Genomic DNA, 17,443 nt, shown 5'->3' with positions numbered 1-17,443 from the left:
CACAATGACAATTCCGAATATGAGCTCCGTGGGGGAAAGTTAACCCACCATTCCAACTTTGCATCCAAATATCTTAAAGTGTACCATTGGTTTTATAAAAAGGTTTTGATCTGCACTTCTAGTTTAAGTTCAAAAGAAAACCTACATTTTTAAGTGTATTCCTTTTCTGAGTATATTTACTTTGAACTATAGCATATAGTTTTTCTCATAAATCTAACCTGCCACTATCTGTTTTTAAGACTTTGTAAATTTCAGGTGGTTATGATGTGTGAAGTTTGGATTAAACTAAGATTTTTAGAAAACACATGTTATATATTTTGGTTGTTTTGAATTTTAACATGAGCCAGTCAAAAACTTGAGTGTCTCACATGGTAATATACTATACTCCATTACTGTAAGAAATCATAGAAAATTGCCTTTCCCCATCATGTTAACAATAGACAAATGAAGCAGCTGTTCTTATTCTCAAATGTAGTTGTTTGAAAAACTTGCACAACTTAATGAAAATGTCTCTACTCATAAAACTTAAAATGCTCACACATGGAAAAAGTCATAATGTTTTGGAAAATATTGCTTTGTTAGGAATGTAATGAGGTATACCTGCTTCATAACTAGAATTCTATATAAATGGCATAAATATAGGAAAAAGCCAAAAAAAAAAAAAAAAAAGGTTGTGACAAAGGATGAATTAGTACTCTTTATATGTACAGATAGTCCTCACCCAAATACACTTTTTGACTTTGAAAGGTTATAAAATATACCCCTCTCCATTTTTTTTTTCAGGTGTAATTCTTGGGTCATCATTTTTACTCAGTGTAAATGACTTTCTTCTTAAAACAAGTCTCAAAGAAAGAAGTCGGATCCTGATCGGACCATGTTGTTTTACTGCCAACCTGGAAACTAAATGGTGTAAGCACAGTGGCAATCCGGGCCCAGAACAGTCCATACCAAAGATATCCATCGACTTAAAAGGAGGTCTGCTGCAGGTCTGTAGGGGATTGGCCACATTTTTCCCTTAAGTTTTTAACTAGCCTTTGTTCATTTTTTTTTAACTGTATGAATAAATATTAAACCTTGGTGTGGTTAGGAAGGGTATTGTCAGTTCTTACTAAATTTTTCTAACAGCTTTGTTGAGATATAGCTCAAATACCATTCAGTTCACCTAATTAAACTTTATCTAATGATTTTTTAATTATATTCACAGTTATTTTGATCATCCCTACAATCAATTTTAAAACATTTTCACACATGCCTCAAAACCTATACCCATTAGTATTTGCTCCCCTTCAACTCCCTCTATAGTCCTAAGCAACTACTAATATACTTTCTAATATTGGCTGTTCTGGAAATTTCATGTAAATGTAGTCATATAAGATGTGATCTTTTGTGACTGATGTCTTTCACTTAGTGTTTTCAAGATTCATCCATGTTTTAGTAGAGGCTTACTTCATTCCTTTTAATGGCCAAATAATATTCCATTGTATTACTATACCACATTTATCCATTCATCATTTAATGGACACTTGGGTCCTTCTAGCTATGATGAATAATGCTCCTGTAAAATATGTGTACATGGGCCTCCCAGGTGGCGCAGCGGTTGAGTGCTGGGTTGCGAAGCTGCCCGCAGCCTCTGCGGCGCCGGTTCGTTCCCCGGCTGCTCCCCGGCCACAGGAGGAGGGTCCCACATGGCGCGCAGACCTCTCCTGCCGCCCGCTGCTCCCCTCAGCAGTGTACTTCGGTCCTTCTGCCTGCTCTGCTCCCAGCTCTGGCTCTGGTGAATTCTCTCACCCTCCCGCGCTTCTGACTGTACCCAGTGCATGTATAAACAAAACAAACAAACAAATAAATAAATAAAATAAAAAACATGCCTCTATTAAAAAAATTAAAAAAAAAATATGTGTACAAGTTTTTGTATGGACATATTTTTCATTTCTCTTGGATATAAGACTAGGAGTAGATTTATTAGGGTATTAGCATTATCCCCCCTCAGTATGTAGACTTTTCTAATTACAAATAGTTAACCTGTCTCAACCACAGTGTCATTAACAATATATAAAAGCCATTTCTTAATAGTAGTATATAAGAACCATTTCCAAATATTATGTCTGATGACTAATAAATCATATTGCAACCTCTTCTGCATTTGGTTTACAGTCGAACACAAAATGTGTGAAGGAATACAACCTGTTAATAATCTTCTATTTGGATTGATTTGAATGTAATCTTCATATGGTTTGGTGTCCCCCAACTTGACATGAATTGGAAAAGCTTGATTTACAATTACAGTAAAAGGAAATGACTAATTTGTTACTAATGGGAGTACGTTATATGAATTTCTTATTTTCATTGAAGTTTGGTTGTCTTGACTTTTCCTCTAGTTTTCTTACTGACACAAAACTAGATGGGGGGCAGGTTCTTAGTAATTTACGATTTTGTATTGCTTTAAAGATTTTTAGCAATTATTGGAAATCATATTTAGCAATGAACATGTGGTTTTGTGTTTTTATTATCAAGAGTATTAATTGTAATGCCACTTTTCTCTGGCAGCAGAATAACTCCACAAGAACGAAAACAAAATATATTTTCTCAATATTATGAGTTTATAGGCTGAGCACAGTGTTTTACTCTCCAGCCTCATTTTTTACCTATCTCTAATTTTCAGGATCCAATCAGAAGGTTGATGAGAACAAAAATAGACATAATATCATATATCTTCCCTTTACTTCTGAGAGATCTTAATTCATAGAGAACTGGATCTAAGCTTAAGATTTGAAACTTACCCACAAGATAGAACATTATGCTTTTACCTCTCTGTAGTCTTTTGTTTTTCATAGGTTATCCAATTCTCTTAGAATTAATTATTTTATTACCTTTATTCAATATATTCAGAGAACTTTAACATTAAAATTTTGAGTCCTCTCACTTTAATCATTATTACCTATTTGTTATAAATTAATATTCTTCACTTGCAGAAAAAGAAAATTTTATCCTTAAAAAACCAAGGCAAGGCCTTTGGTCTGACATTCTACTGTAGCTCCTGTACAGTTACGTCTCAAGGGCTGTAGAATACTGTTTGTTGACACATTTTTACTAATTATAGATATTGGGAGGCTTCTAAGTCAGATTCCTTGAGCATGATTTCTCTCTTTTTCTCTGAAGAGTAAAAGTACAAAGAAAGGAACCACGGCTTGTTTATTTGCTCTCATGATAAAATGTAGGAAACTATTCCACAAGGTTATTATTTTATTATCATTTTGGCCTAGAATATTTTCATAGCCTTCTCTCAGACTATAATAAGTGTCCTTTGACCTCTTAGTTAACTCATAAACATTACTTCTCATCAACATAATTTCATCGTTAATTCAGCATTTAAAATTGTTACTTACACAGTATATGATGTCATAGATTTTCTTATTTTTATATATTTACTCAAGTAATAAAATTTCAATCCCATAGGTCAGTTACTTTCTTAGAAATTATACTTTAGCTATTGTCAGTAATTGAATTGAACATATTTTAAGTCTTTTGTTAATTCAAATATAATTGTACCAATTATCCTTATAAACTTTTTATATTTAAAAGACTGAAATTTTTCATGTGATTTTAAAGGTTTTCTGGGGTCAAGAACACTTGAATTGTTTAGCTCTCCTGCATGAATTACTCAATGGATATCTTAATGAGGAGGGAAGTTTTGAAATGCAAGTTTCTGAAACATTGTCACAGATGCCATCTCCTATGGAAAAGAATGAGTTATTTAAAAGTGAACAAAGTTCAGATGATCTACGGACAGGTTTTTTTCAGTACATACAAGATGCTGGTAAGTAACAATAGCATCATTTTGTGTGTGTGAGTGTGTGTATGAATGTGTGTTATAATTGCCCATTCACTAAGTAAGACATTCTCAAGATCACTTGAGAGTACATTAATGTCTGCGGTTAAAAAATAGTACATTACTATTCAGTCTCAAGGGAAAATTCTTGATTTGCTCTTATTTCAAATCCTATAAAAATAATCATTCAGCTTCTTTATATGTTTTTCTTTTATCCTACTAATTTTCTCTTGTTTTAATATACCAGCATATTCCCCTTCAAATGCATGCAATCAATTATACTTTCATTTGATAGAACCTTTGAAAATGCCTGGAATCTTTGAAGTCTTCTTTTACAATGAAACTGAAGATAGCCCTGGGATGATGCTGTGGAGATACCCAGAGCCTAGAGTGCTCACCCTTGTGCGAATAACTCCTGTGCCCTTCAACACCACAGAGGACCCAGATATCAGTACAGCAGACCTCGGTGATGTGTTACAGGTATGGAATGAATGTTCATTTTTAAATTAAAACATTGTGGGAACCTGCTGATCTGATACTAGGAAAAAATGTTGGTGCAATTATTTCTGTCGACATCATTTAAGCTGCTTTCTAACTGATTTCTAGGTTCATTTCTAACTAAATTTTCATGTTTTATTAACATAATCGGATAGCTAATTATTAGTGGCAATATTGTGTCAATTGTATCCAATGGGGTATTTTAGATAGTGAGTGCATTCACTTGTGACATGTTCTTCATCTCCTCACTGCCATTGAGAGGCAGGGAAGCATAGTGGTTAGAGATGAACTATAGCCAGAATGCCTGGGTTCAAATTCTGGCTCTGCTGCTTGACAAGTGTGTCACCTTTAGACATGTACTTAAGCTCTCAGCCTCAGGTGTTTTGTTTTGCTGTTTTTTTTTTTTTTCCTTCAATACAATAAGGCTAATAATACTATTATAACTATAAAAATAATACAAATACTAATTTTTAATACAAGGCTGACACATAACAAGTGCTGCATAAGTTTGAGTACCACCACTAATGTGATGGCTGTTGTCAAAGTGTGTTTTATGAATTTCTTACAAGCAGAAGTGTTTTATGAAGCAGAAACACAGGCTAGACCAGGGAGACCTGGGAGTTGTCCACAAGATTTGCAGCAGGTACTTGTCACATAAGGAAAACACTGCATGTTGCAAGCTTGACAAGTGTCAACAAACAAAAAGGTGGTATCAGAAGTCCTGCCATATTTCCTTTCTAGTTAGAGAGATAGGAACTGAGATATAGGCAGAATTTAAGGTTAAGATGTTGGCTTAAGAAGCAAGACAGAGTTGTACCTAACCTAATTTGGAAGGGAGAATTTGATCCCAGTAGTGAGGGAAATACCTGGAATTGACAGTTGCCATGGAAGAACAGAGCAGGAAAGACAGAAGGTTGCCATGCTACTGAGCTCCTGGTTCAATCCTTAGATTCTCTGACTAGGAGCTGAATTTGTCCCAGGGACTGGGCCTGACCTCATCTGTGGAAATAACTCTCCAAGTTGCAATCTTATAACCATACAAACTATTTTGTTTCCTTGGAGCCTCTGTTGAGAACAGAAAATATGTTGCATGAATCATAGGTTTGATTCAGTATGACAGCTCTTTGCTTGAATAATCATAGTGCCGGACCCTAGGCTCGCTCCTGGGGATTCAGAAACAGATAAGACTCTGTCCTTTCATATGAAGCTCTCAGTCTAGCAGTGAAGTTTCTGCGGTTGTTTGGGATAAACCAGTCTCCCTAATATCAACTTTCAAGAAGAATCTCTCCGCTATATGTGATTATATCTATATCTGTACCAGAGGCACAGCTAAAGTATTGAACTTTCAATCCCAAATTGCAGAAAACTTACAAAAAAAAGACCCTATATAAACTTGGTGTCTTGCAGGGCCTCCCCTGGTGGTGCAGTGGTTGAGTGCTGGGCTGCGAAGCTGCGTGCAGCCTCTGTAGCGCTGGTTCGATCCCCGTCCACTGGCAAGGGTCGCACATGGTGTGCAGACCTCTCCTGCCACGCCCGCTGCTCCCCTCAGTGTATTTCATCAGTCTGCCTGTTCTGTTCCCCGCTCTGGCTCTGGTGAATTCTCTCACCCTCCCGCACTTCTGACTATACCCAGTGCTTGTATAAATAAATAAATAAGTCTTTAAAAAAAAAAAAAAAAAAAACTTGGTGTCTTGCAGATAACATCAATTTTAAAGTCCCAACTGCCGACTCCTATCCCCTTTCCTTCCCTTCTTCTCTATTTTTACTAATTCAGTGACTTCAGGAAAATTGATGATCTATTTGAACCTTAATTTCCTCAGCTGAACTTTGAAATTAGTGTTATCTACCTTTCAGAAAGGTTGTAAGAATTAAGTGAAATATAGCTTAAAATGAATAGATGCCCTCTATAGAGTGAACTATTAGCAACTGCTCCTTTCTTTCCTTGTACTCGCCCTTCACACACCAACCACTAAAAAAAAAAACCTCTTCATTGGAATTTTAGCCTTCAATCACTTTTCCTTTCAACTTGTCCCACAAAATTCTTAAAAGACAGGTGAATTGTATCTTTCCCTAAGAAAAATCTTCAAACTTCTGTCACCTTGCTAGAGTGACCTTGAGGGCCCTATATAACTTCTCCATCTCTCACTGAACTTTAGCTTCCACTTGCTTACTCTTAGTCTGTGCTCTAGTCAAACAAGCCTATTTGGCATGCCCAAAATTAGCCTGTGACATCTCATTTCCACACTACTACCTCTTCATTTGAATCTCTGCCCTTGTCTACTGAAATTCTATCCACACTTCTAATGAGGTCATGTACCATCTATTCCACAAAGCCTTTCCTGGAACGATCTCCAAACATGATATTGTCTTCTACTGAAGGCACTTCATGGCACCTTTTTTATTCTATTTCTCAACTTACTTCTCACAGACACGGATCTTGTCTCTCTCCTGATTTGTAAGTTTCCCAAAGAAATGATTGTGGCTGACTTGGCATTGTGTCCCTTACGGTTTGCACTGCAGTAGAAATGCTAAATAAGTATATCGAATGAAAGTATTTCTGCTTTGTATTTTTCAAAAATATTACATTGTTTAGCATTATTTTATGGGCTGTTGAATAAGTTTTCATATTACAAACTGAATTATGTCAGGATGCATTGTGTTATACTTCTGGGGTATTATCTATAAACACACAGCCTAATGTCATTACGTTACACGGGCTTTTGGTGAGGTCATTGAAGACACTGCCAAGCACACTGCCCCTTAGACAGAGGCTAGTTCTTAAATACAAAGATAAGTTAATCTCCTTGGGTTTAGTCCTAAAAACAAAAGAGTTTAGATGACTTTTTCTTTCAGACCATTTTGTTCATAAAAACTAACTTTATAGAGTTCACTTATACAGAATCCCTAGATTTGACTTTTTATATATATTTCCCATGGTTAATAATGGGATTTATAGACAGACTCCCCATATGACTTTATGGACTTAACTTGGAATTATTGTGGAAGACATGATTATAATACTGAATCAAAATAATCATAGATTCTGAACAACAACATTAAAAATGTTCACAGGAAGAAAAACAGCTTATTTTGTTGTCAGTTTATAATTTTGTCACGTTAAATTTTAAGTGTTAGTATAGATGTCAATAAAAATTGAGATCTGTGGGGTGGAGTAATGCCATCAACTTAGAAAGAATTGTGTATTGTTTAAATGAGCATGAGTAGAAGACATTTCTGATAACTGTTAGTTTCCTGACATACTAAGTTTTCCTCTCACCTCATCTTGTTGTGTACACTGCCTCCTCAGGATTTCCATTTTGGAAATACCTATATGCCCAGATTGTAAAATTGTCATCCATCCATTGTAATATAATTGGTAATGGATATTTTATTTCTTTTTTAACAAGAACAGGAAAAGTTTTATTTATTTATCTTTTTTTATTTTACATCATTGTTCATTGTTCTTTTTTTTTTTTTACAGTGTTTGCTTTATTTTCTCAGGTGTAGTCCCCACAGAATTTCCACCACCAATTCACCCACGCACCAACTCCATAGTCTCTTGTGCTTCTCCGCCCCCATCTCGATCCCTCTCCCTCCCACTCCCCTGCAGAATGTCTCTGATTTATAGTTGTCTGTTTATTTTTGTTTTGTTGTGTTGTGTTTTTTAATTGTTATTATTTTTTTCCTTGATCGTTTATTTGGTTCCCCTATGTTCCTCCTGTAAGTGAAACAATCTGATATTTTTCTTATTCCTTCTGACTTATTTCACTGAGCATAATCCCTTCCAACCCCATCCATGTTGTTATGGATGGCATGAGTTTATCTTTATTGATTGCTGAATAGTATTCCATTGTGTATATGTAACACATCTTTTGATCCAGTCATCTGTATGGGGGCATTTGGATTGTTTCCAAGTCTTACCTACTATAAATGGTGCTGCAATGAACATAGGGGTGCTGGTATATTTTAATTCTCACCTGGACCTGCCATAGTGCTTGTTCTTACTATCTCAATACTGTATTCTTGTTTTCATATTTATTTTCATTTTTGTGTTCTATTTATACTTTAGATGTCTTCAATTGGTATATGATAAAATAGGCCAAACTAAATACATTTTTCCCCAGGGAGTTTAAACATTAAAGTTAAAGATGAACACTAAATGGATTGGGAACACAAAAGCTATTTAAACATACAGGAAATAAAGTTAAAGAAGCAACATGGAAGATGAGTTTGGCATTGAAGGAAAAGGAAAGATAAAAGAGCTGAAGTTAGCATTTTCTCTAATGCAGGAAATATCTATTATATACATAAGATTCGTGGTGGTAAAGTCAGAGGAAAGGGAACAAAAATGTTTTAAGTAATTTAGGGGAAAATTGACATAGTTCACAAAACTTTACATTAGAAAAATTACACTTAGATTAAGCTCTGTACCTTCAGAAAGTATGACTATAATTAACAAATGAGGTAAACGTATCTCTTTTTTTTTCTTCATCATATTTCTCATCAACAGTCATTAAATATGTTTTCATTATCAGGGTGGAGTCATACAACATATAGGTAATGAGACTATCAAGGGACAGAAGGTCTGTCCCTACTCTGACAAGTCTTATAATCTAATTTAAAAGAAAGGGCAGAATTGCTCATACAAACTTATGAGGTAATAAACTAGATAACTGAATCTGTATTAAGGAAAAGCCATACATATATATAGGAGGAGCCATGTAATTTGGGCAATTCTGACATTTGAATTCATAAAAAAGAATAAATTTGTTACTAAAACTACATGATTTCATAGCACATTTTCAGTTAAAAAGGCATCTTCACTATGGGGTGTGGGGGGCGGGGAAAGGAGAGATTGGGGACAAAATAAGGGGGTTGCAATTGTATGGGGAATATAAAAATAAAATTTTTAAAAAAGGCATCTTCAAGCTTTGAATTTTGGCACAGAATTCTTGTTTGAAAAATGACTAGAGTCTTTAAAAGATATCTTCACAAGGATAACAGGAAGAAAAAGGACAAAAGCAAATTGTGTCATTTGTTTACTTCTAGGGTAGAAGGAGAACTGTAAGCCAAAGAAATCAATCCACTTGTGCCCAATTCACTTTTGTTTATACAGTTCAGAAGTCAGGGAAATTAGTTTTTAAAATAATACTGATATGGTTATAAAATTCAAAGTGAAACTACAGAGGAAGAATAGTGAACAAAAATTGCATACTTAGAAATCAAGGAGAATCTAAATGATTGAACCCTGTGTTATCTTTGCTCCAGTGTATTATAACCATCTTTTTGTTTTACACCCAGCACCATGCTAAGTGTTTTGCATACATAACTTCATTTAATCTCTGTTTGTTCTGTGAGATGGCCATTATCCCCATTTTATAAGTATAAAACTGAGGGCAGGAGAATTTAATTGACTGGCTCTGAATCACAAAACTTACAATTGGGAGAGCCAGAATTTCATAGCAAGTGAAGAATATAGGCTTTAAAGTCTATATTCTGTGCCCTGTATGTAAAACATTGGGATAAGAATATTCCAGATTACACATTTGGGTGACAGTTACTCTGTTGAAAAATGTGCAAACAATGAAAATAAAATTAGCTTTACTTCATACTGTTAAATTGTGAAATAATCAAAGATCTGAAAAATAACCTTAAATAAATAAAAGAACTCTCAGACACACAAGATGGATTGAGTGTAAGATATCAGAAGAGTATTTTCTTCAGGAGGAGAACTGGCCTGCTCTAAATGCCTCGAAGGCTCACGGAAGCATTTGTTGGCAAAACCCTCCTGGCAACATCCAAAGAAATGGTGCCCAAGTGTCTGGTTCACCTGGTAGCTAAATCCCTTATATGGAGATGAATGTAGCAGCTGTCAGATCTGTGTACAACGATCAACTCTTGTAACCATCCAAACAACCTTCTAATAGTTTGGCTCCTAATGCAATATATATACTGAAAGAATACTGTACACTCTGAGTATCTGGGCTGCTAGGTAGTTATACATCTCATGGTAAACTAGTCATTTGGCATCTGGTTTATATCTCCATCTCTAGTAACTTTGTTGCATGACTCAGCCTTCCTAAGTCCAGTCAGTGCTAGGACACCATGGAAATTTTCTGAGACTGCAAGATTAATGGCCAGATCTTGAATTGTGATGAATCCATCATACTAAGTACCTTCTTTTGTGGCTACCCACTTTCCCAGCATTCAGGCCTTTCCCAAATGCCATTTCTATTTACATTGTGTCACAAATCTTTCCAAACAAAATTCAGCACTCACTACCTTGAAGACTTGTGAGAAGTAGAGATAATGTATGTAAAGCACCTGGCATAGTGCCTTACATAGTTAAAGCAGTAAGTTATCATTAACTCAATAAATGTTAGCTGCTATCATCAGCATCAGTGTCATCACTATCACCACTCTATCAGTTGATCAAAGGACCTGGATTCTAAAGTGCTAGACCAAGAGACTTCTTTTGTGTTTACAGTCTGTTAACCTTATAATAATGCTGGCTCTGCCTGTGCTGATGAAATACTTTTACTGACTAGGGACAGTTTTTATAAAGAGACACCACTTCTCCCACAGCTACATAGTCAGTAACCTATGTGGTGGTATAGCGACTGTAGTCTTCTGGGTTGCAGGCAGCCAAAACCACACTGAAACTGGCTTACTTTAAAAAAAAAAAAGAGGAGGCCTCCCCAGTGGCGCAGCGGTTGAGCGCTGGGTTGCAAAGATGCCCGCAGCCTCTGCAGCACTGGTTCAATCCCCGGCTGCTCCCCGGCCACCGGAGGAGGGTCCCACATTGCGCGTAGACCTATCCTGCCACCCGCTGCTCCCCTCAGCAGTGTACTTTGGTCCTTCTGCCTGCTCTGCTCCCCGCTCTGCCTCTGGTGAATTCTCTCACCCTCCCGCGCTTCTGACTGTACCCAGTGCTTGTATAAATAAATTAAAAATAAGTAAATAAATAAATCTTAAAAAAAGAAAAAAGAGGACTCTAGATAAAGTGGGGAGTGCTAAAGGCTGAGAGCAAATGCAACTGTCTCTAGAAAGATTCTAACCTAGAATGAAAGCTAGAAACCCGAGAGTATTTACAATCACTTTTCTCGGCTGCGTTCCCCACATTTGCTTTGCTCTTCCTTTTCAACAAACTAGCTTTTTTCTTCCTCCTTCTCAGACCATATAATACTCTCTCCATAATCCCACAGTTATATTTACAAGTCTGTTCAACCTCCAGTTCACTTCCACATTCCTGAACGACCCAGTTTGGTGTCAGGTACTCTTGGCCCCAATGAACTATGGCCATGGGGTAGAGTCACATTCTGCCAACATGCCTGTGAATCGGGGGTGATTATTACCCTTGCAGACCCATTTTATTTCTGCTGCATTTTATTTCACATCTCTCTTATTGCTCTCCTGGCCCATCCCCGTCTAGACTAGACATATTCATGGTCAGTACTGGCCTTACGATCAGCTGCTCTTTTCCAGTGTGATGGCCTCTGAACATCTGCAGAATGTTTCTGCTCTTCTAAGAGGGTTGGAAGAACCCTGCTCTTTTAAGGATTTGGAGAAGAATTGACACTGGCAAAGGGTCTCTAGAAAAATGCTTCACTAAAAACATTTACTCCTTTCTACTATGTTTTCCAGCATTTCTTTTGCAAATTTCTGGCAAAGCTGTTTCTCTCTGTACATCAAAGACTGTCTGCATCTGGAGAAAAGCCTTACACTACTTCAGAAATCTTCTCATTGTCCTCCCCTCTCATCCCTACCCCACTCCCTGTATCTTTCTGACATATGTGAGATATTTTTTGTCCCCATTATACATAAAATATTAATACCTTTCTTGGCTACTGCTTCCTTTTTAATGCATTGGTTATGTAACACATTGACAACTTCATATTTCTGTAAGTATGCTCAGTTCTAATGATGTATGAGTTGTTGACATATAAAATAATCATCTATTTCTGAAATTGTTTACAGTGAGATGCTCAATTTTGTTAACTTAGTGATGACTTAATTCTATTTAGTGGTCTAATAACATTTTATCTTACATACTTATCTACAGAATGATGTAAAGCTTCATTAAACCTTATAGTTGTATGGATTTTATTCTTTTTCATAATTACAAGGAAAAATGTTCCAAGTCAGACAGTAATATTTGATATTACCCAATAAATTAAAAACTAGACTTTTGCTGCTTTAAACTTGACTTTATAAGCTTCCTGTAATTCTAAAGCACATGGACCTGATAGGCAAAGGTTATGATATCAGCACATGGTGACACTACAGAAAGAGAATCCTTCTGAGAGTTATTTGCAACCTAATATGATTTGCCCCTTCCATGCACAGCTTAAAAAGAATAAAAGGAAGTGTTCTTGGGTGTTTCTTTTTAGCTATGTTGGGTGAATCACTTATAGTTACACACATGTTCCCAGAATCCTGAGCCTTTTTATTTTATAAGCACCTCCTGCCCACTGGCAGCTGTGCTAATGTGTCCCAGAAGGCTTTGCTCCTATCCATCATCTTTAGGAGGAGTGCTCAAAGCCAGATATGAGATTCATTGTTGTTGAAATGTAGAAAATATAAAGAAGTCTTGGGGGCTTTGGGGAAGCAAGAGGGAGAGCCAGATTCTTAGAAAATAAAGGAAAGGAAAACGTCCTGTGTACCCAACAGACACCATAATAAATGGTTTTGAATGATGGGTAATGGTGTTGGATCGACTACTAAGTGTTTTGCATCCAGAAGCTTTTGCCTCTTTTTGTGGACATTAAGTGAAACCTAAAATAGAGTATTCCCTGAATATACTTTTAATCATTCTGTCTTCATAAGTTGTGAACATATGAAAAAAGGATCTAGGAATATGTTGAAAAGAATGCTGAGGAATCTGGCAATATGGTGGCAGGATGAAGATGCAGGCTTGCCTCCTCCACGTATTCACAACCAAGTTACAACAAAGCAAGGTTAACAATCCCTGAAGCAAAAATGGATTTGCCAGGAGCAATGGTACAGCAGAGAGTGGTAGGAATAGCTGTAATTAAACTATATTTAGAGCAGTAAAACCCACAAGAGATGGGACAACTGGGTATGAAACCCCTCTGCTATAATTAACTTAAGGGCACATGCCTGCATGGAGGACTTGAGAAAGCAGTCATTACACTGTATAAGGCAGTACACAGACTTGGGGTGCAAGACAAAGAGTATATCACCAGGAGTACTAGTACTAAGAGTACAGGAGTCAGGGTATAGAGTGATAATTATTGACTTGAGCCTGAGAACAGTTGTGGTTCAAACTGGAACAAACTGGAACAATTGTGGTTCAAATTAATGAAGAGAGCCTGCTTGGATCTCTTGTGTCTACTCATAAAAAAGACTATTATTTGCAGACTGAGACTGCATGTGAAATACCTGTCTTACAATACACTCAGAACACCAGCAAGACAGCAACTGAATGGTCTCACCAACCAGAGTTTGAAACACTTGGATCTTAATAATAGGAGCAAGCTCCATTAGATAAGGCTCCATATTCAAAAAGCAGAGAGAATAATTCCCAGCTTATGGTCCATCTTCTTTATAGTCCTCACCAAATGCTACATCTGTTGCTCAACCATAGCCTAGAGAGTGGGACTCAGCAAGCCACTTTGGCCAAGGAGTTGGCCACACCATTCAGGTATCTGTATCACTGTAGGAAACTTGAACTCTCGATGCACACTGGAGGCAACCTTTCAGTGCCCTGCTGCCCTGTGTTCTTTCTACTTACTACCCTTTACCAGCACCAGTATTCTGGCCATTTAACAGGTACAAAGGCATCAGTCATTGAAATAATAGATACCTAAAGTTCCTGGGTAAACTCTTAGGATCATAGACAGCTTCCTGAGGAGGGGTATAAAGCAATTTTATAGGACAAGAACACTCCTTATACAACTCATTAAAATTAAGAGAGAGAAAAGGGTCACAAATGCTGCAGCAAAATAATAAAAAATAATAAAACAACCCAAGAGAAGCCTCAATTCAGCAGAACTGCAAAATATGCCTGAAAAGGAGGTTAGGGTCATGGTCATAAAAATGCTTGCCAAATTAAGAAAAACAATGCACAATCAAAAAACAGAAACACTGTAAATATTGAGAAAATATGAGACTGGAACAGCTAGAACTAATGAATCTAAAATATACTAAACCCAAACTTGAAAATGGGTCTCAACAGTAGACACGCAAGTAATGGGGAGAAATTAGTGACCTTGAAAGCACACTGGCAGAGAACACATATAGGAAAACAAAGAGAAAAAAATTCAAAAATATGAAAGCAGTAATTAGAAAGTCTTTAGGCTAACTAAAAGGAAATAATATCCCTATGCTGGGGCCCAGGGAAGGTCCCAGAAGAAGAGAGAGAAAGACATAGAAAATTTATTTAAAGAAATGATTACTGAGAAACCTCCCAAGCAGGGAAATAAACTAGATGTTCTGATCCAAGAGACCCAGAGAGTTCAAAACAAAATATGACCAGGCCTAGACATTGCAAGACACATTATAATAGACGATAAGAAGCCAGTAACTGGGCCTCCCTGGTGGCGCAGCGGTTGAGCGCTGGATTGTGAAGCTGCCCGCAGCCCCGGCCACCGGAGGAGGGTCCCACATGGCGCACAGACCTCTCCTGCCGCCCACCACTCCCCTCAGCAGTGTACTTCGGTCCTTCTGCCTGCTCTGCTCCCCGCTCTGGCTCTGGTGAATTCTCTCACCCTCCCGCGCTTCTGACTGTACCCAGTGCTTGTATAAATAAATCTTAAAAAAAAAAAAGTATTAGAGAAAAAAAAAGCCAATGACAAGGACAGAATATTAAATGCATCTAAAATAGAGTATTCTGGGCCTCCCTGGGGGCGCAAGGGGTTTAGAGGCAACTTGTGAAGCTCTCCGCTGCCACTGCAACATGATTTCAATCCCCGGCTGGTGAGGTGATCCACATGGCACAGCAGACCTCTCCTGTCTCGCCTGCTGTTCCCCTCGGCAGTGTATTTCAGTCAGTCCGCCTGTTCTGTTCCCCACTCTGTCTCTGGTGAATCCTCTCACCCCCCACACTTCTGGCCTGTACCCCAGTTCTTATGTGCGTGAATAAATAAATCTTTAAAAAAAAATGAGTTTTCCCTGAATATAGTATATATACTGTATACTATTGTATGTAGTATATTAGAGAAAGAGAGTGTTTAGGCGACAACTGGAACTTCCCAGTGGCTTCACAGTTGTGAGTCACTCCTGAGGATCCAGGAGTGGATCCTCAGGATCCACTTCTTTGCTGTGTTCCAGTCCTGTGACCTCTTCTACTTCTTGCCTGCTTGTGAAATGCATCGTTTACCCTCCAGTGCAGTAAGAGAACTCACTTTCAACTCATTAGTGAATGGTCTGCTAAAGCAGAATTTGTAGGAAAAACTTAAAAAGCAAATGAAAATTTTTTATATAAAAGTTTGAAATGCTGGCATTCCTTGCTTTTCAAAAAAGTGAGAGGTGGGGAAGGAATCTGTCAATAAGATGTGCTTTTAAAGTAAATGGAAAACATTTGCAAAGTGGAAGAATACTGAAGTCATTTTTGTCCTGTCATTTTATTTGGTAGTAGAACTTTTATTAGCCTATTTCTCTTTTCCTATTAAATACTCTTACATTAAAAAGGCAGAGGTGGGGGAGCATTTCTTTCTGGAAATGAAGAACTGTGTTTAGCAATTAGAGTGAGTTTGATGTTTACTGGTCAGTATTAAAAATGTTTGGGTTGTTAAAAAAAGGATGGTGAATATGAATTAATGATCTTTGATTATTTTTTAAGTTTTTATGAATTGTTCTCCTCCCAAATAAAAATATTTTACCCCTATGAAATTGACAGTTAAAACTGTTGTTCATAAAGTGTGTTATTTTTTGAAAACTACATTGTTAAAGAGGCTAACAAACAGAAGAAGAATTAAGTACAGAAGGGCAATACAGCTCAGCTTTTAAAGCATGAAGAACCTGGTATTAAAATCTGGGTCTAAATCTGCTGAGTGACCTTGGCCAAGAGACTTAACTTCTGCTCTTCAGCTTCCTCCTCTGTAAATTAGGCATAATAATAGCACTTAGACCAGTGTCTAGCACATAATTAGTGCTATATAAATATTAGCAATTATTACTTTCCTTTAAGGTTTACCATCTCCAGGTGCCAGTTAGCCTCTTGTTCTACATTAGATTTTTAATGTGCGGGGGAAGAAATATAAGTTTTGATTACAAATTACAAATTCTTAATTTCTTTGTCCATCCTTTTCATAAAGGCATTGCTCTACAAAGTTCATTTTCATATTATGTTTTCAAGCATATATGCCTTATTTAGCTCCTAGCTAGAAAAAAATCAAACTTGAGGACCCTGCATATTTTGTAACAACATTTTCAAATGCTCTTAACACTTAAGGGGGCAGTTTTATTGAGATAAAATTCATATACTATACAATCACCCATTTAAAGAGTACCATTCGTTGATTTTTATACATCCACAGAATTGTTCAGTCATCACCACAATCAATTACAGGACATTTTCATCATCTCAGGAAGAAATCTGGTATCCATTAGCTATTACCCTCAAGTCTCCCTATACCCCTAGACCTAACCAACCACTAATTTGTCTCCTGTCTCTCTATATACTGCCCGTTCTGTACATTTCATATAAATGGAATCATGTAGGATGCAGTCTTTTGTGACTGGCTTCTGTCATTTATAATATTTTCACAATTTATCCACATTGTATCATGGATCAATATTATTGCCAAGGAAATTCCATTGTATGGATATACCACATTTTACTTACCTACCACTTATCAGTTGTTATATATTTGTGTGTCAGCAATTTTGGAATTCTTACCTGTTGTACCTAATCTCTGTTTTGGCCTACAAACTTGACAAGGACCAGAAGATGATGACAATGATTAGTAGCATCTATCATCCAGTACTACACAATCTGTTACTGAAAGTGCAGAGAAAGAAGTTGATATAGTAGGAGATGACCTTGAAAAGTAGCCTTAAAGCCAGATAGAAGATCAATGTATATTAGACGCTATGCTGAGACTTTCGGATTTTTTCTCCATAAGCACTTTATTCTGTGAGGTAGTCATTAAA

General features: G+C 36.9%; 1 protein-coding gene across 4 annotated transcripts in view; it reads left to right on the top strand.

Annotated features, from left to right (window-relative positions):
- The window catches only part of VPS13B (vacuolar protein sorting 13 homolog B), a gene marked incomplete at both ends in the record, with an annotated part of 598,760 nt that overhangs the window by 463,440 nt on the left and 117,877 nt on the right, over positions 1–17,443 (top strand). For all 4 annotated transcript variants that reach the window (XM_084230016.1, XM_084230015.1, XM_084230017.1 and 1 more), the window contains 3 exons: positions 784–986; positions 3,610–3,817; positions 4,125–4,309. In XM_084230016.1, the coding sequence (XP_084086142.1) occupies positions 784–986; positions 3,610–3,817; positions 4,125–4,309 (596 nt within the window). The remainder of the gene's footprint in view (positions 1–783; positions 987–3,609; positions 3,818–4,124; positions 4,310–17,443) is intronic.

This window comes from Talpa europaea (assembly GCF_964194135.1).
Source record: "Talpa europaea genome assembly, chromosome: 3".
Lineage (NCBI taxonomy): Eukaryota > Metazoa > Chordata > Mammalia > Eulipotyphla > Talpidae > Talpa > Talpa europaea.
Note: the sequence above shows the minus strand (reverse complement) of the source record. Positions and strands in the feature narration are given on the sequence as shown.